Source organism: Filicampus tigris, chromosome 2, assembly GCF_054856515.1.
Source record: "Filicampus tigris isolate MCC_2025a chromosome 2, RoL_Ftig_1.0, whole genome shotgun sequence".
Taxonomy (NCBI): Eukaryota; Metazoa; Chordata; class Actinopteri; order Syngnathiformes; family Syngnathidae; genus Filicampus; species Filicampus tigris.
Window position 1 is genome coordinate 4,366,350 of NC_141218.1, and position 25,846 is coordinate 4,392,195.

At 44.9% G+C, this 25,846-nt stretch overlaps 1 protein-coding gene across 4 annotated transcripts; it reads left to right on the forward strand.

Moving 5' to 3' along the window:
- Positions 1–102: 102 nt before the first annotated feature.
- On the forward strand, positions 103–16,783 carry LOC147150977 (RAS guanyl-releasing protein 2). Of its 4 annotated transcripts, none has more exons than XM_086016580.1 (17): positions 103–446; positions 5,902–6,022; positions 6,104–6,206; positions 6,295–6,351; positions 6,424–6,555; positions 7,498–7,648; positions 7,721–7,894; positions 9,091–9,207; positions 9,340–9,621; positions 9,699–9,773; positions 9,836–9,958; positions 10,037–10,152; positions 10,242–10,383; positions 12,567–12,603; positions 12,962–13,381; positions 14,807–14,868; positions 15,832–16,783. In XM_086016580.1, the coding sequence occupies exons 2-16, from the start codon at positions 5,953–5,955 to the stop codon at positions 14,863–14,865; spliced, it is 2,058 nt and encodes a 685-aa protein (XP_085872706.1). In that variant the 5' UTR covers positions 103–446; positions 5,902–5,952; the 3' UTR covers positions 14,866–14,868; positions 15,832–16,783. The 4 variants fall into 4 exon arrangements, with proteins under 4 accessions (XP_085872706.1, XP_085872725.1, XP_085872716.1 ...); XM_086016599.1 differs by having other exon boundaries at positions 13,223–13,381; XM_086016590.1 differs by having other exon boundaries at positions 9,839–9,958.
- Positions 16,784–25,846: the final 9,063 nt, after the last annotated feature.

Here is a 25,846-nt window from a genome sequence, read left to right on the forward strand (position 1 = left end):
GTATTCACGTATGATCAGTTGATGAGCTTGACGGCGGCACGTGACGCACAAGCACGCAGTGGCTGCTTAGCGTGCGGCGTTGCCGTGACGCCGCCAAGAGGCGGGACCGCGAAGCTGCAGTGCGAGCCGCACAGCTGGAGGAGAGGACCTGGCATGCTGACCAGATGACTACAACCATCGACACGCGTCCTCCTGAGTACTCGATGCGTTTTATACGAAGGGTCAGCAGGCAGTCACATGGAACAATGTCTACTTTGGCAATTTAAAAACACACGCTGCTGGGACTTCTGAGAAGTTGTCATTTCAAGCGTCTTTTACTAGAAGACCATATCGGGTTTTTTTGTTTTGTTTTGTGGGAGGGGATAGCTAATGTCCCTGCTCACTTCGCAGTGGGTGTCAGTGTTCCAGCTGCATGCGAAGGGCATGGGAACCGTCCTCTTGTAAAGGTAAGAAAATGTGCACCACGTTTCTTTCTTTTCTTTCTTTCTTGTCACTTTTGGCTCTAAGCAGACTGTCAAGTGTATGCGGCGGTTTACCGAATTGAAGCTGCAGCATCAGTTACAGCGGGAAGAAATTGTGGCTTTAATAAGCACCTGCAATGGTGCCTAATGAAGCAGACTGCTTCATTCATCAACCAGTCGTGCTACATTTATCTCAACAGCCCGATTGGTGCACAGTTGCCACCGCGTATACTCGAGAGGCTGGAGGAATGCTTGGCCCTCAAAAAGTGACTTGCATGTTTGGGAATTCCTTTGTAAGTTATTCGGCATCCCTTGCATGCACCCTCATGACCGCTCCGTGAAGCAGGCTGCAGGTGTCTTGACCCAGTCTGGATTGAAAAGGATATTTGGGTGCCAGGCCTGATGATTGCTTCCCTTGCAACATCTTGCCTCACAAATGTATGCACGTGTGTTTCTTGGAGTCCAAGCAGTGGGATTTAAGCACTAATCTGCAGTCTTAAAGTCTTAGCAGATGTCAGGAGGCATAAAAAAAATAGAAAAAAAGACCCATTTCTGCATTTTATTTACAAGATGTTCCTATTTTGGAGGATGCTTAATGAGCAAAATGAGGCCAGATATCATCATACTGTAACTCATCTGGCAGAGACAAATGAATCAATCCCAAATGTATTTAATGAAGAATTTCCATCTATGAGATCTCAATATATCTGAAGCGATGCCGTCGCCACTTGTCGTTTTGTCTTCCCCCCCGTCGAGTGCTGCAGTGCAATTACTCCAGGCCATCCTTGATATTAACATGAACAGCCTCCGGCTCACCTCCTCCGCTTCCACCTGCATTCACGTTGCACTTATCAGATGCTCGGGCCCTAATTGGCTCCATTGTTGAAGGGCTGCCGCTTGATGCCAGAAAATACTCGAGGAGGAGGAAGAGAGGATAGGAGGCAGACATGAGACACAATCAGCTCATTCCTTGACCTTATGGGATCTTTCCCTTTCATTCCGCCTTTCGTCAAAAAGGCACAGGCTGTGGAATCGTTTTATCAAGGCACTCCGCCTCCTCACCGTAAACAAGGCGGGGGAAACAAAGAGAGCCACAAAATCAAGCCGTGGAAAAGAAGGATGTGTCTAATTGCTGGATGGCTGGAATAGCACACTCTGAGTTCAGTGAACTCAGAAAAGTCTCACGCCTTGTGGTGCGAAAGTTCGATGGCTGGCAATTCTGGGGTTTGTGGTCGGCTCAGTTTATAATGTCAGAGAACATAAACAGGAATTAACCGGAGCTGAAACAATCTTTCAGGCGCCAAGCAGGTGGGTTAGGGTGAAATGAAACTAAGAATTCAGAGAAAACAAAAGAAGTAGCCCAGAAGGACGGCTGTAAAACCAAATGCAGCAATGTAAAAAAAAAAATTCAATTCACCAAACTTCAATCAAATTCTAAATTGGCGAGCTCAACTAAATATTGTAAGATTTGCGGGAAATTGGCTTTCCCGAAACAACAGTTTACAGACGTAATTGTCTCTTGTATTGTTAAAGTTAAAAACTTAAAGGGGAAATCAACCCAAACACATTTTTTTCAAGAATATGTTCCCAGCAGGCCCACTAGTTGAAACACAGCATTCTGATTAATATTGTGTTAAGCAGCAAAGTCCACCCCTTTTTAGCCATCTCAGGGGGCGGCCATTTTGTCACATTTGTTGACTGAAAATGACATCACAACTGCTCAGGGCTCAGGTAACGACCAATCACGGCTCAGCTTCAGAAAACAGGTCAGGCGTCATTGGTCGTTACCCGCGCCCTTAGCAGTTGTGATGTCATTTTCAGAAGTGACAAAATGGCCGCCCCCAGAGATGGCAAAAAACGTGTGGATTAACTCTTATTCCACAAACGAGAATATTTATCAGAATGCCTTGTTTCAACTAGTGGGCTTGCATAGAACATATTCTTGAAAAGAATGTTTGGGTTGACTTCCCCTTTAACTCACTCACTGCCATGGACGAATTTATTTGTCTTTTCACAGTCCAGCCATTCAATCCCAGGAATTTACTTGTATTTTTTTCAAAATTTTTCAAACGTTAGGGTAAAAGAGGGCCTGAAAATATCTGGCAGTGAACGAGTTAAAGAAAGTTAAGTAAAAACAAGTCAACAACTTGTCGGGAGCAAATAACTTGCCCGCTTTGTTGTGCTAACATAGTTGCCTTAAATGGCAGTCAGTATTTTTTTACAGTGAGGAAGAAATGAAGTGCGGTTCAACAGTTTCCTAGCTTGTTACATGCAGATGAACATAAAACTGTCGCGTTTGATGTGCACGAAACATTAAAAACAACACGTTCCGAGAGATTTGTCTCACTCTGTGATGACTGCAGGAGCTTAGCCAAGCATAAAATGGTGAGGAAACACAGGAACTAAGATAAGCAAAGCCGCCACCGGCCCGCTTTGCAATTCACCTGGGATCCATAACTCTTAATGGCTGTCAAAAAAGGCAACGGCGAACATTTCCGCTCAGATCTGTATGTGGAATTTGTGGATGCCAGCAGAAACAGGAAGTGGCATTTATGGTTTGAGCATTGCAAAGCAAGCAAAAGATGACTGAAATGTTGAACAGAGTAACACAAAAAAACCCAAAAAAAAAAACCTTATGTGCAATTGCATATTTCAAGTTTGTTCTTAGACTCCCGGTGCAGTCGAAGTTTCACAAAGGAAATTGTGTGATCAAAAAGAGGAAGTGAGAACGCAAGTCTTTACATTGCATCCATTCTTAGTGTGTCAACACACACACACACATAAGGCACACCTTTCCTGTGTTTGTTGTGGGGCAAACGGTCACATCTGGTTAAAGGACAAAAGTTTGCGCAGGAAGCGAAAAAAAAAAAAGCGGTGCAGAACCTGACACAGTTGTCCATTGTTAGCATCACATTATCACAGGCTTCACACTCTGGATTTGTAGGCCTGAGCTAGATTTTGGAATGTCGCAAGACTGGTAAATGAAACATCATGTTCTAATTGAAAATAGCCTACCACTGCTAGTTAGAATGAATTGTAGAACGGTAAAAAAAAATACAGTAAACAAGCATATTCTTGCTGACCCGCTGATGGCCTCAACTGATGCCGTTACGATGCATGCACGGCGGCGAAAGCTCAAGTCAGTAAATAGCCAGCCCTTTATACGTCCTCACTTGCTGATTTCCACGTCACTCAACAGGCCAGGCCTGCCTTTTCAGGCTAGCTACATACATAAATGCAGTAAATATCAACTTTTTCAACATAGATAGGTGTGGCTTATATAAAGGTGTGGCTTGTATAAGTTTTTTTTTTTTTTTTTTTAAATAGAGTAGGTGCGGCTTAAATAAAGGTGCTTCTTATAGCCCGTGAAATACTCACTGACGGATGCCCGTTTTGCTGATTGTTATCTGGGGGTGTGGAGGTGTGCTGACGGACCGACAGACTTCTGACGGACTACCTGACGGGCATAACTGACGGACTGACTAACGGACTGAGCAACTGACTGCTATGATTCGGTTCGTCGCGAAAAATGACGGACTGACAAATGATGGACCAGCAAAATGTAGTAAAATACCCACCTCTGCATACTGAACGTCTTCGTCATCCAACACCCGCGAGAAGCTCACCGTTGGAATTGAAGGGGGCGGCCCAGAGGGAGTTGAGGCAAATCAATAGCTGCACACATGAGCGTGCATCGCTCAAGGTATTTACAAGCAATGGAAATGAGCCCATTCTGGGTCATCACTCAACGCTAGTTTCGATCTGTCGTTGCTGCGCTCTTTAGGGAAGGGTATACAAACTGATGGAAAAGTATTTTTGGGCAAAGGCAGCAAAGCAGAGGTGGGGTGACATTTTCCAGCCACGTCGCAGATGGTGCACAGCCAGAACAGAACCTGTCAAGCTGCCTTTACTCCCCATCCCGCCGCGCTCTATAATCTACCGGATCGGAGGGCTTGACTCGCCATCACCAGGCAACCACGCATGACACAAAAGCTCCCCCAGTGGGTGCAGCCTGGCACGGCCCGACCACAGCGACTGAGGGAAAATATATGAAATGCCGCATGAAGAGGTTTGACCGGTGCCCTCATTTTTAGGACAGCTTGTTCAGTGGAACCGTTGCCAAATTTCAGCTCAGATCAACTGTCGCAGCAGTGACCTGACCGCCGAGGCGCTGACACTTTGCAGCCTCTTTTTATTGACTTTGAAAAGAACAATACAGACAATACATCTTTTCATGCACCACGCGACTATATGATAAATCTGGATGATTGATTTCCTGTTTTGAAAAGTTGCTGAATCCATTTATCATACCTACCCCTATTTTTGGCACTTGGGAACACACAACCGACTCCAAAAAGGTACACTCAGTTACCTCGGGAGTCTATTAAATCGTTCTGTGGAGCATGTGAGTTTATTGTCTCTTGTAGGATAAAAAGCTCTTCCCTTTAACGATTTGGCCACAGAGGCGTGCACGTGTGTACGTGCGCGAGGCCGGGAGCCGGTGAAGCCTGTAATTGAGTGTGTCCGCCCACTGCAGCAAGAGATGGCACAGTGGAAGCTTTCATTGCGCCACACGCACACACACATGTGCAGAAACGGGAGGGGCGGGGGGGCGTTGTCGTTGCGTTGTCACCTCACGAAAACAAAGAGAGGATATTGAGGACTGACACTGTGGTTGTGGTCGCCATGGTTTCGTCCTCTTGTACTAGAAAGACTAGCATAGCATACCTGCACATGTTTCCCCGACATACTGTTGCAGCAAAGCAGTGTGCGCAACTTTGCTGATCTGACGTTTGAATACTTGTGCTGTGTGCCACAGTTGCGTTGGAGCGAGACGATAATAGGAGTGTGGTTTTCCTGTCAGTGGGTCTGGTGGCGATCAGTTCTTCCTGATGAGCCACTATGAGGTTAACGTAAACGTGGCCACGCGACCACCGTTGTTTATAGTTAGCGAAAACTAACGGAATAACGAAAAAGTAAAATGCAACCAAATGCAATACAGACGAAAATGCTTTTTTTTTTAAAAAAAAAAAAGAAAAACGAACTGAAACTACATCTAATCAAACAAACTAAAACTAACTATAATTATTGGCAAGGCAAGGTTTTTGTCTTTGTTCATTTATATCTTACATGAGCTTTTGGTGTTCATTTTGCATCCAAACACGAGAAGGAAAGTCAAACATTCGCTTGAGAATTGTCATTTTTGTCACACTTAATTACTTTTTTTTGTCTCACACTTGACAAATACTCCATATATTAAGATAAAACTAAAATGAATACTAAATTGAATAAAAAAAAAAACTAAACAAATTAAAGCTAACAAACCTGCTCTGAAAACAAATTAAAAACAGCTGAATAAAAAAAAACAACCCATCAAAACAAAGTAAAAAGTAACTGTCATGAAAAAGCCAAAACTATTAAACCCTCTTTTTGTGTATAGCGTGAGACAGCCCGTGAGCCATCTGGGAAGGAACTGAGGCGGGGGCCGCTTATGGAGCCCTCCACGTGTGAGCAGTCCACCACAGTGGACGACTTGGTGGAGGCGTGCATCCGAGCCTTTGGTTTGTCGTTTCAGCCATTTCATTGTTGACGTTCTTTGTTGTGAACAAAAGGATTAATTCGTTTTTTTTTTTTTTCTTCAGATGAGAAGGGGGTGTTGGTGGACCCTTCCCTGGTGCGTATGTTCCTCATGATGCACCCTTGGTACATCCCATCGACCGACATGGCTGCCAAGTTGGTGCACAAGTATCCTTCATTTTGAAGTGGTTGTCAAAATATCGAGAAAGCAGAAAAGCTTTAAGTGTTGCAGGTTTCTCCTTGACTCTTTTGTCAGATGTCAAGAGGAGGGCTGCACGCCAGAGCGTCGAAGCAGAATATGCCACCTTGTCAAGTAATAAAGAATCTTTCATTGACGCCAATCGTAGTCGCCGCAAAAGAGTCACACGGTGTTCACGCTTGACAGGTATTGGATCTCGGAGTTTCCCGCCGAGTTCAATCTGAACCCGGAGCTTGCCGAGCAGATGAAAGGTTTTAAGGACCTGCTAAGCACCGAGGGCAACGAACGGCAGAGCCAGCTCATTGACATTGAGAGCGTGTAAGCGCCGAAAATTCTCCGTCCGCCTGTCGCTTTTCTTTTATCGTTCTTGGCTCGTAAAAGCTCATGAAACTTCTGGCGCAACCTCAGCGGCCCTTTAATGGTCCTTGAGGATGAGCGTAGAGCAAATGTAGCAGAGACGGACAAAAACAGCAAGCAACATTGACGCTCTGTATTAGGGCTGCTCGATTATGGAACAAAATATTAATCACGATTATTTTGGTAATAACTGAAATCATGATTATTCAAAACGATCATTTCTTTTTTGGTATAAAACAAGAAAATGTTTAAACGTAAAAAATATAACGACAAATAAATTTCTTTGAAACACTATAATTATGTAAGTTCCTTTTGGGACAAACAAAATGTGGAACATAAGTTGAACAGCAAAATGCACACGTTTTTGGCCATCTCTGGGGGCGGCCATTTTGTCTTCTGTCAACTGAAAATGACATGACAACTGGCTGACCTGTTTTCTGAATCTGAGCCGTGATTGGTCGTTGTGAGCAGTTGTGATGTCATTTTCAGTTGACAGAAGACAAAATGGCCGCCCCCGGAGATGGCAAAAAACGAGTGGATTAACTATTCTTCCACAAGTGCAATATTTATCAGAATGCCCTGTTTCAACTTGTGGGCTTGCATAGAACATATTCTTGAAAAAAATATGTTTGCGTTGACTTCTGCTTTGATATGAAATTTAAAAAAAAAGGCGCAATTCAACTACGATTTCCTTGTGTAAAAAAATATAGGGCATTGGATATAAATGTATATTAATAATCATTTTTATGATAATGCCAATTTTGTAACCGTGGAGTGTAATAATTGTAATTGTGATTGAATTTCGATTCATAGCACAGCCCTACTCTGTACCGCTCGCTTCTCACCATCTATCTTTGCTTTCCATCTTTTGTCGTTGCATTAAACCCTGGTGGTTGCCCTTAGGCCATCTTATGAATGGAAGCGCCAGGTGACTCAGCGTGTCCCGTCCGTGTCCAAAAAGAGAAAAATGTCCTTGCTCTTTGACCACCTTGACTCCTGCGAACTGGCTGAGCACCTGACCTACTTGGAGTACAAATCCTTCTGCAAGATTTTGGTCAGTAGGCCCATCGCGACGAGGTGGAATTGTTCATGTGCGATGGATTCCAATTGCGCCGGCGTTTTTTAGTTTCAGGACTACCACAGCTTTGTGATGCACGGCTGCACGGTGGACAACCCCGTGCTGGAGCGCTTCATTACGCTCTTCAACAGCGTCTCCCAGTGGATCCAGCTCATGGTGCTCAGTAAGCCCACGGCGCCTCAAAGAGCCTCGGTCATCTCGCACTTTATCAGAGTGGCGCAGGTACGTCTTTCCTTCTTTTATTGACTAGTCCTCCTTTTGCACACGCCTCCTAAACCTTTTGGGTCACTTACCGATCAGTGAGTCCGCTATTGCCAACATTCTCATACCGCTGCCTTATATGGTGCTGCTTAAAAGGTGGAACCACGTCATCTTTTCAGCGCAGAGCTATCCCCTTAGCTTTGTTGGGAGTGATGTTGCTTCCAGCCGATGCTATCTTTTCCTCTGGTCGAGTCATCTGATTGGGCCATCTGCTCTTCCTGCCTTATTGTCTTCCTCCTCGTCTGACGTTAATGATGTTCCAGAACTGCAATGCATGAGACCATGAGGTATCCCACATTGTGTTAATAGCCCTGCAGTTTAAAAGCCCTCCCAAGTTTGGTGGAGCTCACGCTGGGAAAAAAAATGCTGCTGGAGCTGATTTCATTTGAACAGGAGGCAGCACAAATGGCAATGATGACAGCCTGAACATTTCTCTGTCCCCCCCCCCCCCTCCCCCGGGGTGCAGTTGCCGTGTTGCCTGCGAAGGGCACGTGACAACTCATTTAATTTGGTGCAAACAGCTTTTGAACACATACTCCAATCAGGAGTATATTTTGCAAATGGTACAAGGGCGAATACAATCTCTTTTAAATGGATCATTCTTTCACTCTACAGTTAGCAGTTAAAAAGAACACAATTTTGGGTCAAAAATGGACCGATCCACCACAAAAATGGGTAGTTTTGCATAAAAACACCCCCCAAAAATTGGACTGTTTTGTCCAAAACAAGGCAAGAAAGTAGTGGATCGGTCCATTTTTGACCCAAAATTGTGTTATTTTGAACCCAACTGTTTTTAGAGTGTTTGGTCCACGTTTGAACAGCGGACTGCTTCCACTCTGCTTGAGCAGCTGATTGCAAACGGGCGACCTGAATGAGTTGATCCCCCTCAGGCGGCCCTCCCACACAGCTGCGACCGGATCGATTTTGCAGGGTGACGCCACGCAGGCTGAAGGGCATCAGGGCTCCCTGCAGAGGGCCATTCACAACTCGTCACAACTTTGATGCCACCCGGTCAAAGCGCTAACTGTGCCTTACCTTTTTTTTTTTTTTTTTTTTTTTTGGTGTGTGGCTGTCACCCCGCCTGCTCCTAATTAGTCCTTTCAATCCCTTATTGAAGAAACTGCACTCAACCTTTGTTGACTTTTACTCGTCAACAGAAACTGCTGCAACTGCAGAACTTCAACACACTCATGGCCGTGGTGGGCGGTCTCAGCAACAGCTCCATCTCGCGCCTCAAAGACACGCAAGCGCACGTCAGTGCCGAAACCAACAAGGTGCGCCTGACTGAAGCTCCGCCGATTTGCTTTGCTGGTCGTTTGATAGGCCCCACCAGATTGGGCAGCCCCCCCCCCCCCGGATGTATGATGCCGGCGCCACTTTTAACAGCTCTCCATCCTTTTCCCCAGGTTTTCAACAGTCTCATCGAGCTGGTGACGTCATGCGGCAACTACAGCCAGTACCGCAAGCGCTTCTCGGAAAGCTCCGGCTTCCGATTCCCCATCCTTGGCGTGCACCTAAAGGATCTGATCGCCGTGCATGTGGCGCTGCCCGACTGGACCGACAAGGGGAAGACGCGGGTCAACCTGGCCAAGAGCCAACAGCTCTACGTCATCTTGCAGGAACTGGCAACGATACAGAACACGCCGCCCAACGTGGACGCCAACACGGATCTGCTCAACCTGTTGACGGTGGGTGCCGGAGATGCAGGGAACCAAAAAGCCGTCATTTGCCGTTGTCAGGTTCTCATAAGCGGAGATGTGCACAGGTATCTCTGGACCAGTATCACACAGAGGAAGAGATCTACCAAATGTCTTTGCAGAGGGAACCTCGCAAGTCAGCGGTAAGAAACGACAGTCCTGCTCGCAGAGTGTGGAAAAGTCACTTTGAAGTTTGTGTTTGCAGCAGAGCTCCAGCCCCGCTCCAGCCCCTGACCCCAAGTCCACCGTGATCGATGAGTGGGCCGTGTCGGTGAAGCCCAACGCCGACCCAACGGTCATCAAGAAGCACATCGAGAAAATGGTGGAGGTAATGAAAAGTCCTGAAAAACGTATCACCTTCGCTTGGGTCATCAACTCTTCCAACCCTCCTGCTGCCTGCGCGCAGTCCGTCTTCAAGAACTTCGACACGGACGGCGACGGCCACATATCCAAGGAAGAGTTCGAGGCCATCAGGAACAACTTTCCCTACCTCAGCAAGTTCGGAGAACTGGACAAGAACCAGTGAGGGCTCGTTTCATCGGAAACGCGGGCAGGCGGCGGAAACCGAGGGAGCGCTAACGCTAGCGGTGCCCGCGCGCCTCCATTCGCAGGGACGGCAAAATCAGCAAAGAGGAGATGATCGAGTACTTCACCAGGGCCAGCTCGCTTCTCAACTGCAAGATGGGCTTCATCCACACCTTTGCCGAGGCCACCTACGTCAAGCCCACCTTCTGCGAGCACTGCGCCGGCTTTGTAAGATATTATTATCGATTGGAAATGACTCACTGACACCTCTCCTTTTGCGCGCTTTCTATCATTGCCAGCTTTCCAATTCGTTGTTCTCCATTTCGTAAAAAAAATAAGCCTCCTTAAGCTCGCGCGGCAGTAACAGAGCTGCAAAGACCCCACGCTCATCTGCTGCCAGGTCAGCTCAGGGCCAATTATTCAAATCCACAGCCACAACCCCGGGAAGGAAAGATAATTGTGTGTGATGATGTGTGTGTGTGTGTGTGTGTGTGTGTGGCCCTTGACATTCCCCGTAGATATGAGTGGGCTACAACAAGAACATTGTATTATAAAAGGGCATATTTTGGATTTGCCGTGCAAAAGCCAGAAGGAGACTGCGGTTCCCAAAACAGAAGCGGGGCGAGATAAGGACCCAAAGGACAAGTCAGCGGCGCATCCTCCTCAGCATGCTTTCCTCTTGGCCAAACGGCGATAATTATTGCACGTCTGTGTCCGCGTGACATCGTCTGCAACCACTTTGAGTTGCCGTACGCGTCGTGTCGCGCGGCAGCGCATTTCCACGCCACTAAAAATACTTGCAATGAAATGAACGGCACAGATGGCGAGCGGAAGCAATTGAGGAGAACATCTTATCGTCCGTCTGCACAACGCGCGGCGCAACAAACGATTCAGGAAGCCGAGGAACAAAATGGCGCTTCATGTTTGTCCCTGCGAGGAAAAGATAAAAGGCATTCACGCTTAAACGACTTTTTTTTTTTTTTTTTTCTCTTTTAAAGCACAAAGTGCTGTGAGGAATTTTTACAATGCAATATTAATGACATAAATAAGAGTTGGTGTAGCCAAATAAGGTCAGTCGGTGTAGCCGGAGCTAACCCTCCTCACTTTGTTGCCCACTGTGTGTGTGTTTGTGTCTGTGTGTGTTGTCAAAGTGTTGTGAAGAGGTCAGGATATTTTCTGCCACCTCAGATGTTCCAGAGGCTGTGTGTGATCTGGCTTTTATGTCATTGTTCCCCCCGCCGCGTGCGCCAGTGCCTCCCCTCCGGCATCCCTCTTGATGTCGCCTGCCTCCGTCGAGCTCCTTTCTCATGCCGCGCTTCATGTTCTGCTTCAATGTGCGTTTATACATTTTTGCCCTCTTTCCCCGCCGCTGTTTAGCACTCTCAGATCAATTCAGGGTATCAAGATGGCGTCCCTAACCGCAACTCTCAGTAGTTCCTTAACCGTAGGTTCCAATTCCAAGTCTTGCCCTAACTTCAAACGCATTTGATGTCAGAAAAAGCATTTGAAACGCGTTTGATGTTATACGGTTATATCTATAGAAATGATCTGCGCGGAACTTCTGAGTCCAAGGGGTGAGGGTGGGGAGGGCTGGCTGTTGATTGGGAAAGGTGCTCCATGGCCAGAAGCATTGGCAAATACTGAGAACCAGGTAGTTCTGAATTGTGGACTTTTTTGGGGGCTAAAATTTCACCCCTACCTCACTATAAAACTAGGTGAAAGTTAGCTAGTTAGCTTTGCTCAACCCCGAAAATGCATCTTCACTTCCGATAGTCTGCTTGTACTTTACACTCTAAAAACAGTTGAGTTAAAAATAACACCATTTGGGGTAAAAAATGGACCAATCCACAAATTGGGTCAATTTGACCCACTTTCTTGTGTTATTTTGTACAAAACAGCCTGGTTTTTGGGGTTGTTTTGTACAAAACTACCCAGAAAGTTGGGTCAAATTGACCCAAGTAGTGGATCGGTCATTTTTTCACCCCAAATTGTGTTATTTTTAACCCAACTGTTTTTAGAGTGTGGAGTGCCTCATTGTCCTGAGTGTGTGCATGCCACAGAGAAACAAAAATATACCGGTGGGATATGTTTCAGTCACCAGCGGCTTACAGGCAGATACATTTATGTGGAACCCATTTTTTTCAGGCTGTAGTAGATTGACCGTTGACAGTTGAGCGGGCCGTTGTTTGAGAGCGGAGAGAAGGGCTGGCTTTTTCACCATTTCACAGCCTCGTTTCAAATCCTTGGCAATTGCCAGATTTCGAGGCCCACGCCGCGCATCATCACATCACAAAGCTCAGAAGGTCCGATACACGAACCCTCTCAAAAATTCTGTCTGGTCAATGGATAATGTTAGTCAGCTTTGAGGGTTCAGAAAGTCTAACGTTTCTCTTTCTCTTCTTCTTTTGAAGATATGGGGCTTCTACAAGCAGGGCTACAAGTGTAAAGGTAAGGCAGTCGATCAACTCAGACGCTAAGACCGACAGATATACGCAAACGTGCCCACGCGCGTCACCTTGTTGCAGTATCTCAGTGAGACATGATAACATCAATCAGAGAGGCCAAACAGCCATTAATCACAATTTTTATGGTTTGCCTGCACTGGGAGCTCTAGTGCGTCATCTACAGGGAGATAATTGGAATGAATGACCTCTGGTGACATTGAGGCCTCTCTTGTTACATTCAGCTGTCAACGCTAAGTCCAAATGATTCTTTTAACGTGTTGAAAAATGATGACTTCCATTGATCAAATGAACGATACGTTCAAACATCCATCCCCGTGGTTCAGACTCCCCCTGGTTTGCAGAGTTGCTGTCTGGCCCAGTTGGCCTCGCCGTGTGTTTGTGCGAGTGCTCTTGTGTCTGCATGGCGTGTCGCAGCAACTTCCTGCCGTCGGCGCCCGTCCCCGTGTCTGACCCTCTCTCTCCGCCCCGCCCCTCATCTTTCTGGCGCCCTTCGACTCACCGCCGCCGCCGCCGCCTCTCCCTGCCCGTCCTTCGAACTGCCCACCCGGCGCTGCTCCTCCGTCACCTCTCCCTGCCGCCATCCCTTCCCTCTGTGGACTCAGCCTGCGGGGTCAACTGCCACAAGGCCTGTCGGAGCCGCCTGGCCGTCGAGTGTCGGAAGAGAACCAAGAGCATCAGCCACGAGACGCCGCCTGCTCTCCAGAACAGATCTTACAGCTTCCCGCCACCTGTCAACCCTCCGCCTAACCTCCAGAGCACTGGTAAGACCTCCACCTCTGCCTTTCCTGCTCATGTCGATGATAAAGCCAATTCCAGAGGATTCGGGGTAGGAGGCAGGATGGGGGTCTCCAGTCAGACTTAAAGGGGAAGTCGACCCAAACATATTTTTTTCCAGAATATGTTCTATGCAGGCCCACTAGTTGAAACACGGCCTTCTACTGCGTTTGTGGAATAACAGTTATTCCACCCGTTTTTAGACATCTCAGGACTGACCATTTTGTCACTCATGTCAACTGAAAATGGCATCACAACTGCTCAGTGTTCAGGTAACGACCAATCACGGCTCAACTTCAGAAAACAGGTGAGCTGCGATTGGTCGTAACTTGAGCCCTGAGCAACTGTGATGTCATTTTCAGTAGACAGACGTGACAAAATGGCCGCCGCCTGAGATGGCTAAAAACGGGTGGATTAACTCTTATTCCACAAACGCAATATTTATGAGAGTGCCCTGTTTCAACTAGTGGGCCTGCATAGAACATTTGCTGGAAAAAAATGTGTTTGGGTTGACCTTTCGCGATTGTTCTTTGGAAAACTTACCTACGAAAAGTCACTTTTGCTGTATTCTAACGAAACCAACTGTTGTGATTCATCTTAAAAAAAGTACAAAAACACACTAAAACCTTTTCATGCAAGATCAAATATGCAAACCTCCAGATGTAGGCATTTTACAAAATTTTCCCGTTCCAATCCGTCAGTCTGATGGAATTGCCAATTGAAGATGCAATGTTTATGGCTTCAATGACTTAAATGCCATGACTTGTTGTAGTTTCCTGAAAAGTGATTCCACCTGACCGACGCCAGCGACGTGTGACTCTCACTTCTGGACGGATGATCTGTCAGTCAGTCCTCTGTAGCAACCTAAGTAACAAACGATGACGCGACGCGACGTCAGCAAAAGCTTTCAAGGCGCCATGAGCTTATTCAAATGAAGTCACGAGCGGAACTGTCACGCTTACGGAAAAGATCTCACCGAGCTTAAGTGGAATTCGTCTGCTGCGTTGCCTCTCTTTCATGTCATAACACCAACAGCCACACACAGCGCTTTAGTCTCTCCCTCTGTGCATATGGTGCATTTGGAAGATATAGTCCTAAAAACAATGGAGATTCATTTGCAATGGAAATGTAATTGGCCCACTGCGGTGATGCCACCAACACACAGACACAACATATTTTTTTTCATTTTTTTTTTTTTTCATCTGACGCCAGCCAAAGTGTTGCACCGCCTCTGGCACCCGCCAGCTGGCGGCTTTTATGTCGGCGGGTTAAGCGCCGCTGTCGGGCCACCACAACAAAAAGTGACAAGATAAATGCACAAAAGACCCACAATTCATTGCTCTTATTTTTTTTTTTTTCTAATTTGATAGACCAATAAGCCTCATTGCTTGTGTCTTCTTTGTTTTATCCAGTAATTGCTGAGGAGGATTTAGAGGCAGTGGAAGAAGGCATATTTGATGTGCACCTATAACAGGTGAGGAGACGATACCACCCTTGTTTGATTGAATGCGACAAACTGGTAAACAAAGACACAGAATGAAAGTAGTGACAAAGAGCATGGAGAAGACGATAACAGGGAACAAATACAATATAGTTGGAGACAGAGTCCTGACGTCACTCACTAGGCCACGCCACTTTAAAGGCACATATTGCACAAATACTGCACTGTGTTTACATTCTCGTCTTATGTTTATTATTGTGTAAATGCTGGAAGCACTTATGTTATTTGACACCTTTTATCTTTATTATAGTTTGTCCCCCTCACTGTTTTGACATGCTTCTTCTTCAACATTTCTCAACCGATTCTCACCGTGCCTACTTTAACATATTCCGAAAATTCACGCCAAGCGGGCTATTATTTTTCTCATTCCAAAAATTCACGTTTTTCCCACAATTCCACATTTTGCACCCCAAAACAGCCCCCTTTAATTCCCAATGACACATTCAACATAACATGTTCGCATCATTCCCATTCGTAACTCAAAATGTTCGGCTCATTCCATTCATCTTCGGAATGATTTTTAGTGCAAAATTCTCCACAGACCAAAAATTCCACCTTTTTTTTTTTTTTTTTACCAAGACATTGCACATTTTTCACCAACAGCATTCCGTATTATTCAATACCATTTCACGTCATTCCATATATCCATCCATACATTATCCAAACCGCTTATCCTCAAATTCAGTTTCATTCCATCACCTTCAATATCATTCCACATGATTCCATTTTTTATTCATTCGGCATTCCATCATTCATATGCATTTTCTCTGGTAATCGTTTTTTCAACTTTTAGTATACGGTTCTATTTTTCTTGATACGTTTTTTGAGGGCGGGGTAGGGTCAGAAATTAGTATTATCTTTCACATTTGATAAGATCATAAATAGGATTACCCTCAAGTTTCTTCATGTTGAAGTTAGTGTCTCACTCCTTTGCAGGCATGATGAATTTTGGACGTTTTCCGCTACCTAACAGCTGAAAGAGAAGTCACAGGACAACATTCATTGCTGCCACACAGTGGTGGCACACTGCTACTGCAACACTTGCAACAGCACCTCCACTGACCTCCATTGGCATGCCAGTTCGTGTTAGTGGAACGTGAGTGCAAAATGTCTGCATTGAGGCCTGTGCAAGTGTGTGGCCCAGAAACAATGTTATATATGTAAACATGTCATGTATACCTGACAACTTTCCCCATGCTTGTGGCGGTGCAGTGATTCACCTACTTGCAGAAAAAAAACATTTCCTGGAGAACCACTTTGGACGCAACTTGTATGTTGCTGTGTTTTTGTTGTTGCACGTCAAATGATCATTTTCTGCGGGAAGCACATAAAAAAAAAAAAATCCGAAAAGGAGCATTTTATTCCCCCCCGCAGAGAGACGCTTTCAGCCGGCGAATGCCATATTGTGAACATCTGGTATGCTGTTTCCTGTGTGAATAGCTTCAAAATCTGCTGTTGCCTTGATGAGTTTGTAATGAGTATTTCTGTTCATGTATCTTCCTCTGCAACTGCCTCAGTCTAATAAGTCCAAAAACATTTTTTGAAGGGAGAGGGGTTCCCTTCCTCGTCTGTGCAACAGTGTTTGTCGTCTGCCTGTTAGTACAGATGAATAAAAAGAAATTCTGATGTCATAAGGTTGTGAAGCACAGGTTGTTTGTTTTTCTCCAAGAAGTTGTATTTGCACTTATATCCCGAGGTGCATTTACTTAAGTTTGTCGGTCCGTCATTCGTCATCCATCAGCAACCTGGGTACCCGTCCTTCATTCGTCGATCGGTCATTTTTTTTTCAAGCTGAACCAAACTGTAATTGTCATTCAGTCAGCCTGTCATGTTATTTTAACCGCGCTTCCGTCAGTAAACATCAGAGGTTCGCCAGTCCATCAATCTTCAATCCGGAAAAAAATAAAATAAAATATATAAAATAAAAAATATATAAATATATAAAATGTACGTGTGTCTGTGTGGTGTGTGTGTGTGTGTATATATATATATGTATGTTATATATATAGTTATATATATATATATATATATATATATATATATATATATGTATGTATGTTATATATATATAGTTATATATGTGTATATGTATATATATATATATATATATATATATATATAAAACTATATATATATGTAGTTATATATATATGTAGTTATATACAGTATATATATATATATATATATATATATATATATATATATATACATACATATATATATATATATGTAGTTATATACAGTATATATATATGTATATAAATATAGTTACATATAGTATGACGTGCACAATAAAATCGATGACAATGTCTTCACCTCCATGGGGGTCGATACGGTGAAGACCAACAAGCGAAGGTATGTTGTAAAGCTGCCTCTCTGACCTAATACTCTGTTTGATTGATCTCCTTTGCACTTGTAAGCGTGCGGCCACCTCCAACTGGAGCATCCAGTATCTCCTTTAACCGGTTGATTGATAGCGCCCAAGCCCCCCCGCCCCCCTCCCCCCCAACTTTCTCCCTTCAGCTGCATGAAGGCCCTCCGCGCACCACTGCCGTTCACAGCCTGCAGAGTGATATTGATCCAGAAAAAAAAGGATTTTGAAACGTGGGAAATTGAATAGCGTGCCAGCTAATTATGGCCTGATGACAGCAGGATGGAAATAACCTCACATTGTTCACTGCCTCTCGCTGAGACCTTGATTGCGAGAAAAGCAAAGATTAAGGACCCGGTAGCACCAATGCACTTTAGCAAAGATGTCGTTTGCCCGCTGAACAGATGGAGGTGAAGTATTACAAGCAAATTTGCTACGCTGCTTTATCGAGAAGACCATTTGCGCTGCGTATATTGGCAATAAAACATGGGAACAGGTGAATGGTGTGGTAGTTAGTTCGTATCGATCAGCGCATTTTAAGATCCGAAAAATGACCAAAAAATGTTTGACTTGAAAGCATGTAGAGCTGCATCTCAACCCAAAAAGAGGGCATGGCTAAGACTGACCACTTGGTGGCAATGTTGAGCTGTAACCGTCACTGCAGGGGGATCAGGAGGTGTACAGTCACATCACAATGCAGATGAAAATAACAGTTGTGCGTGCAATCAAACATATGCGCACACATATGCTTCACAGATCACATTGACACTTGCTTTCCATAAAACGATAGCCTTTTTTTTTCCAATGAGAAAAATTCCACACTGCTATTGTTTCCAACGTGACCTTGCTCTATTCCCTAAACTCGACAAAGGCATTGACGCAAGACCTGTGAGGATAAGCAGCCGGTGCACATGCGTAAAAAGGCTAAAAAAAACAACATGGCCAACTACACACTTGTCATAAACATTCGGGATTTGGGTAATGTTTTTACACCATTGTCTGTGTTCGTATACACAAGCCTCACAGACCCATTTTAAGAGTTCTGCGTTCATCTGCATAACCCACCTTGACAGCGGCAGCCACAGACAAGCAGTGGAACTAATAGACGCCTCGTAATGGCTCAATTTCAAGGCGGCGGGCACACTCCGAGTTTTCCAAAAGGTCTTTGTCGTCTTCTCCGATCAAACATAATCACACATGATGAGTGGCAGGAAGAGGAGAGAAAAATGGAAGATGGAACCTACAAACACACTCCATTGACAGACGCTCATATCATTGTGGTCAGAGGAGGACATTGGAGTTTTTACAAGCCCGTAAGCCAGAATTACTCACCAACCTCTATCGGGTTTTTATGAGAAAAAGTCTGAAAGGCATGTAAAACCTACCTTTATTAAAGGCCTCCTAAGTCGCCTTTATACCCGACAGCAATTGCTGCTATATACAAGCATAACCGCGCTTCATGTTGGCTTCTTCGGAAGATGACTGGAACTGAGGAGCGGAAGACAGGACGCATGGCGGAACAGTGATCCAAATGTACGACACTTGACGAGAAGGAAAACATCAAGGACGAAGACAGAGAACGGAGGTATCTGTTGATGTGATATTTATTAGTATTGTATGGATGCCAATAGAACGGGTTTTCAGGACTTGAAGACATAAAATAATATTAAAATGAACTCTAAAATGTTACAGGGAGATAGTGAAGGCAGGCCGGAATTGGAGTTCTCTGCTCCCTCCTGCGAGCTCCATTTAGGAAACGAGAAGCAGCACTTTGGACCAACTGGAGACGCTTGAGGGAGGACTGGCTGACTCCAAAATGAAGCGCATGACAGTAATCCAGCCCTGATGCAACGAAGGCACGGATTACCGTTTCAAAGTGCTGCTCTGGAAGGAGAAGCTTTACTTTAGCCGGCTGCTTCGAGACTCTGGCGAGCTTTAGCTAAGACGCCGGGGGGGCCAAAGTCAACACGGTGAGATGTACAAGGACCACTGGGTCCAAACGCTGTTATTCAGTGTTTATATTGAGCCAAATGCTTTAGGACTCTCCAGGTGGCGCTTCACAGTCACAGTCACAGTCAATGACCCGAAGCATACTATGAAAGGAAGAAGTCATTTGGTTTCCTCTTTGCACTCATGAAAAAAAAAAAAACAATCCTGACCAAGTTAACAGGACAGGACGGAGAAAGAGTCCACCTGGATGATCGCCTCTCTGCAACTCACAAGCATGGACATTTATTCTTTAAGCCTCCAGAGATGTGTTAGCTTATCCTCAGGCTATCTTGGGCCTTTAATAAAGTAAGAATGGACCCCGGGTCTTGTGTCTCTATCACTAGCCGCCTCCCTCTGCTAGCAGCCTTGCTTTTAATTGCTTTGAAGCGCGGCACCCACCTCGGGGAGCTCAACAAGATGTTTTACAGAGCTTTGGGGAGTCTGACTATTAATAAATAATACCTCCCTTGTCTGCTTCCCTCACATTCCTCATGACAAAACTGTGGCAGCTGAGAATCCGTGTTGGCTCAGAGGCTACAAAATGGTGTTCATAAGGTGATACAATTCGGAAGTGCAGCGCAGTCAGGTGTGGTAAAAGGGACATGAAACGCAAATACTGTTATTCTAACTAAAGCATTAATTCAGTGACGACACCCGGCAAAGAGTGGACGACAGTGCTGCTTTCTATAAACACGTCATCACTTGACACTTAGAGGGGAAGGTTACACTCAAGTAGGCTTGATTAAACCCTCATCAAAACACTAATTAGCGCTCGAAAGTAGCCGAGCAACGCAGCATTTTAATTCCTCGCCACAACTCTTTTAACAGTCTTTTTTTTTGGGGGGGGGGGTGGGGGTGTAACCTCAATACATGATATGCTTTTAGTGTTAGCAGTTAACTTTCAGGTGTACCGTGTTTTGCTTTCATAGCTCCACTGACCTTATCACAGAGCTAAACACTGAGGGTAAACATTGGGTCACTGCACTGAAAATCGTACCACCGCAGTACAACTCACTCCAAAACACGCAAAAAAAAAAAAAAAAAAAGCCGTGGTTCATTCATGGTCCAAATCAGAAAAAAAAAAAAAAAAAAGTTAAAAGATCACATTGCAAATAACATGTTCAGACTTGGGAAAAGCAATACAAGAGCGGACTTTGTGCCAAGTACTATCGGGCTAAAAAGATGTTTTCGTCTCAGGAGTACAGCAAAGATTCAGGTAAGCATTTGCGTGAGATGGAAACCAACAAATCCCCAGGTTTGTCTTTTTGCCAAGAGTTACTGTGAGGTACGCTTTGTGCCCCGGAAGTGGCCAATGGCAAGCGGCTTAGCTTGCTTACTGACCGCAAGGCAATTAGATGTAACGCAAAAAAAAGCAGGGGACGATTGATCAAGTCCTGGATGAGTGACAGAAGAATTGATCATGGCTGCACGCGGCAGAGGAACAAATGGTGATAACGTTGCCTAATGAGGACGGGTTTGAGATGGAATTAGCAGATAAGCCGGCAATCGCTCAGTCTGGTTTTAGAAGAAGAAGAAGAAGGTCTTCTTGGATGGATGGACAGATTGACTGATCCGGTCGCTGTAGCAACAAAACCATCTGATCTTCGAACAGCATATCGTCGCTGTCCTGCGAAAAACACCTAAGTCCAATTTGGGAAACTTTTTTAATTTTCACATTATTGCGACGTTTGTAAAGCGGAAACACCATTCATGTAAAAATAAGGGAAAAAAAAAATGGAGATAAGTGTTTTTCACAGGACAGCGACGATATTCCCCAAGCCCTCTCCTTCCCCCAGTGGTAGTCCGGGTGTGCCGAGGAGGTGCGTTGACAGGCCGCAGTCCCCGCCCATTTTTTTTTTTTAGGCTGTTACGTCTGCCCCCCCCCGATACCCTCTCACCTCCCACACGTGCAAGTATACAAATCGTTGTTGTTTATGGATCCTATTTATGTTGCAGAGGATTTTTTCCAATCCTACCTCCTTTATAGGAGCAAAGCTTAGTTAGCCCCCCCACCTCCCATATTTTTCTTTTTCATCTAAGAAAATCAGGGAGTCGTTTGGCCACTCGTCAGGCTTGTCTGTTCTCTGTTGGTTTTAGTTTTGTATGTCTCTTGGACGGGTTGGAGCTATTAAGTCAATTGGCAATAAATTTGATTCCATTACATTCATATTGTGTGTGCGTGTGTGTGATGCTGATCCCCTCCAGAAAGAAACAGAAACACACTGATTTGACCAAAAATAGGATAGTGTTCACCTAGTAGCAGAACTGGCCAAGTCATTTTTAATTTACCGTCAGAATATACCAAAAAAAAAAACAAAACAACTTTTTATGCTCTTAGGCTAACAGCACGGAATAGTAACATTCCTGAAATAAACTTATTTTAAGAGGTTTCTTGATCTCAACTGGTGGCATCGTTTGTTTTTAAGGCCGTAAAGTGCGTTCTTCGCATCGCCCCTCGCTTTGTTTACGAGGGTCTTGCTTTAGTGCTGTAATAGGCTCCGATGATTGCATATCATAGACACCGGCGTTCACTAAACTGCCTTTTTTTTTGCACAGGAGGCCATTTCGTTGGGAGCGTTTGCCCTGCACGCACCATGTAAATGAGATTGATGTGTCGCGCACGCACACACACGCAGAGAAACCCAAAATCAATGGTCTTTTGTTAGCATTTATATGGCTTTTGCTTGTCTATGGCCAAGAGAGTGCCTGCAAAGCCTAATAAAAGCACAGAGAGTGTTAGCTGTAACAGCTGATAGCGATGAAGCCGACGAAGCAATGTTGTCCACTTAGCAAAGGCCATTAAACATCATTCCCTCGCTAAATGGCCTCTCGCATTAACACACATTCACAACAATCATAAATGCTTTATCGCCACCTCCGGCCAATCACGCGCTGCGAGATGCCATCGCTGAATTCCCGAGCAAACACGCCGACGCTCCGTCGTTTTGCAGCCGTAATTGCTGGTAACGCGCGGCGATGTTGACGTCGACTGAAGTGTTTCATTTGCAAATGTGGATCCGTCTAATAGGCCTGAGAAACACAAAGCGGTTGCAAGCCAAATTTAGATCTCAGGTAGATTTGACTGAGCGCCATGTGCTTCTTATCTGCATCTCCCGTGTGAAACTGTGAGTTCTGAACATTCCGATGTGGAGGAAAAGAGAATGACTGAGCATGAAAGTCAAACATAATCCATATCGCTTGGTGCTAATCTCCTTTGATTTGGGCAAATTTCCTTCCAATGCCAAATCAAAAAGGTCTTCATGTGTGTGTGTGTGTGTGTGTGTGTGTGTTTTTAAAAAATATTATTTAAGATTTTTCATCAGCGACAAGGTTTTCATTTGCACACTTTGTCGGATTAGCTCGATTCAAAGCGGCTGCCCGAAATGGAAGAGATGTCTATCGCAGGCGTTTCTTCATTCATTTCACCTCATCCACATTCACACACGCAAGGTTGTCGCCTTTCATGCCGAATCCCCTCGTGCTAAATTATATTTGGATGGATTAGCTTTCTCTTCAATCGGATATGCTAATCTGACAGTGCTCTTCCCTCTTCGAGCCTCCAAAAGAAGGTAAATGCGCAAATGGGAAGACGAGACGTCATTCAGTCCCTTTTTACCGGCAACACTTGATTAAGTTATCAAGTTGAATACCTGCGCCTTTTTAATCCCTTTAAGTCAGCAGTCGCACCACATTTGGGCGCAACGTTTGGGCTCCAAGATTGCCATGTTTGCTGCGACTCGGGCAAGGGTGGAGAGCGAGGAGTCCGAAAAGCAATTAACATTCACAAATGGCGTCAGGCAAGCTATCCGGCGAGGTTACGCAGCCACTGAATGTCACCTACTGCCTGAGCTTGCTTCCTTCATTAAACCTTCCCACAAGGGCAGACACACTTAAACACATATTTGCATACAAATGCCCGCCGTTAACCCTCCCAGTGCCGGAACATTCCCCGCGTGTCCATCACGAAGGGGAAATGTGCCAATTTAATGATGCTTTATCAGCGCGGCTGATTGTTCGCTCAATTCTTTTGGCCTTGTATGGATTGTCGAGTCATGACGCCTCAAGTTAAATGAGCCTGGTTATAGTTTAAGTACAAATAAAGAATGTAGAGCCCGTCCAATTTAAGCAGTCAGACATTATTTAGTGTACAGTAGTCTTGAATTCACAAAGGAGCAAACATATATCAATCTTCACGTTTTATGACCCTCCCCACACTCTTGCTAACATTGACCATACTCTTATAAACACTTAAGACGGAAGTCAACCCAAACATATTTTTTTCAAGAATATATTCCCAGCAGGCCAACTAGTTGAAACACGGCATTCTGATTAATTTTGCGTTTGTGGGATATTAGTTAAGCAGCAAAATGCACTTGTTTTTAGCCATCTCTGGGGGCGGCCATTTTGTCTTCTGTCGACTGAAAATGACATCACAACTGCTCACAACGACCAATCACGGCTGACCTGTTTTCTGAATCTGAGCTGTGATTGGTCGTTGTGAGCAGCTGTGATGTCATTTTCAGTCGACAGAAGACAAAATGGCCGCCACCGGAGATGGCTAAAAACGAGTGGATTAACACTTATTCCACAAGTGCAATATTTATCAGAATGCCCTGTTTCAACGAGTGGGCTTGCATAGAACATATTCTTGAAAAAAAAAAAAACCATTTGCGTTGACTTCCACTTTAAGGCTGGGACTATCAAATATTGTTAGAATCAATTGTTCTAGCGATCGTTCAAGTAATCACATAAAAAAAAAAAAAAATTGCATAATACCAAAACAACATATGCATGCAAGGTGCAGGTATTATTTTTGCTCACTTGCAGTTGCTATCCTGACCTTGTCAACTACAGGTGTCAAACTGAAGACCCGGGGGCCAGATCTGGCCTGCCACATCACTTTATCTTGTTAAAAAAAAACCTTATTACAGTAACTTAACTTAAGCAATAGTTTAACAAATTCTTGACTTCTGATTTCAAAATTAGTTATCCACCATTTTTTTGTGCACCGAATATGTAATAATATGAGGCACTGATTAAACATATAGTTTTAATTTTCATAACGGTCCTCCTAGGGAAACCGTAACTACAGTTTAGCCTGTGACAAAAATTAGCTTGGCCCCCATGGGAGTGTCTGTGACTTTGAATGCGTGTAGCTTTAAAAGGCAGGGCCTGGCCTGGTGAGTGACGTGGGAGTCAGTGAATGAGAGTGTAGACTTGGACCTGTGTATGACATGCACACACATTTCAGATGCTAAAATAATGAGTGCAGTTTGTTACTATGGCGATCAAAAGTGTCTCTTTGTCACTTTCCAATAATCCGACTCTTGCAGGGAGTTTGAATGATTGAATGTAGACTTTTCAGCGATTGCTCTCCTCCCCCTGCCGCCGTTATCTCCCGCCGCATCTCCCGCCGCTGCTCGTTGGCGGCACACACAGCCGTGAGCGGAGCTAATTAAATGCTTCTAAGTGAGTCGCCTCGCCTGCCATCACAGCCTCGGCAAAAGGTCATTCGACTCACAGGCACGAGGCAGACATTTCTCATGACTGTTTTCCTTTTGAGAAATTTAGCAGATTGTTAATTATCAGATTACAAGTTTGCCTTTCCAAAGGCCAGCACAACCCCCTCGCTCCGCCCCCCCAAGTCAGAGGAGAGAGAGAGAGAGAGAGAGCGAGAGAGAGCAAGCGTGTACCGAGTGAAGACAGCTTTCAGCTTTCAGGCTTCTTTCCTCCTTTCGCTTGAGTTGAGTCAGGACTATGATTTGCTATCGGAGAGGAAAAGTAAGATAAGCAGAGGAGTGGAGCTCTTTCTGTCGGTCGCTGACCTCCATGCTTCTGTCGGCTGCCATCAGCCCCGAGCAAGCACACCTTCCACCTCTATGTCAACTTATTGGCTCAACATGGAGCACAAACACAGTACAGCTCAGGTCCACACTCCTACCGATGCATTGCAACGTAAACACGATTAAAACGACAACAACACATTTTTAGATGAATATCTCTTTCGCGGCTGGTTTCAGCTGTATATGTACCTAATATAGCGGCCAGTTGTGTGGAGACATTTACCGATAATGACGGCCATTTAATTAGCTGATCACATTCAAAGCGGCAACGGGAGGAGTGCAGGCACATGACACACTGCAGCTGCAGGCCTTGTTACTGTTGTTTTTTACCATCGCTATCGTCAATGTCACTCTATCGTCGCAAATAAGCCGCGGGGCGCTTGAAATCTATTTTGAGTTGACCCCGCACTGCCTCACAGCTCCACTTCATGTCTGTCTATCAATATATGGATTTAAAGGTCCATTAATGGAGCTATGATTTATATGCGTGCACAGTTATTGACGGGTTATCAAGCTAAATGGAAAGACATTACAGTGCTGTAGTACTAAATTTATGAGTACAGTTCAGTGAATACATGATTGTGGCACTGACTTGAACTGACGGACAATCGGATTCAGGTGAGCGGAGCACCAGGCTGCTGATTCGCTGACGCAACAAAAATAGGCGTGGCATGATAGCATCAGGTGAGTCGCTGATGTAACAAAAATAGGCGTGGCATGCTAGCACCAGGTGAAATGGATAGTGTGA

What these genes read in the sequence shown, in the direction of transcription:
- LOC147150977 (XM_086016580.1), top strand. Translation starts at nt 5,953, where the DNA reads ATGGAGCCCTCCACGTGTGAGCAGTCCACCACAGTGGACGACTTGGTG. An exon ending in CTCATTGACATTGAGAGCGT is followed by an intron (nt 6,556 to 7,497) that starts GTAAGCGCCGAA and finishes GGTTGCCCTTAG; the next exon opens with GCCATCTTATGAATGGAAGC. An exon ending in ACTTTATCAGAGTGGCGCAG is followed by an intron (nt 7,895 to 9,090) that starts GTACGTCTTTCC and finishes ACTCGTCAACAG; the next exon opens with AAACTGCTGCAACTGCAGAA.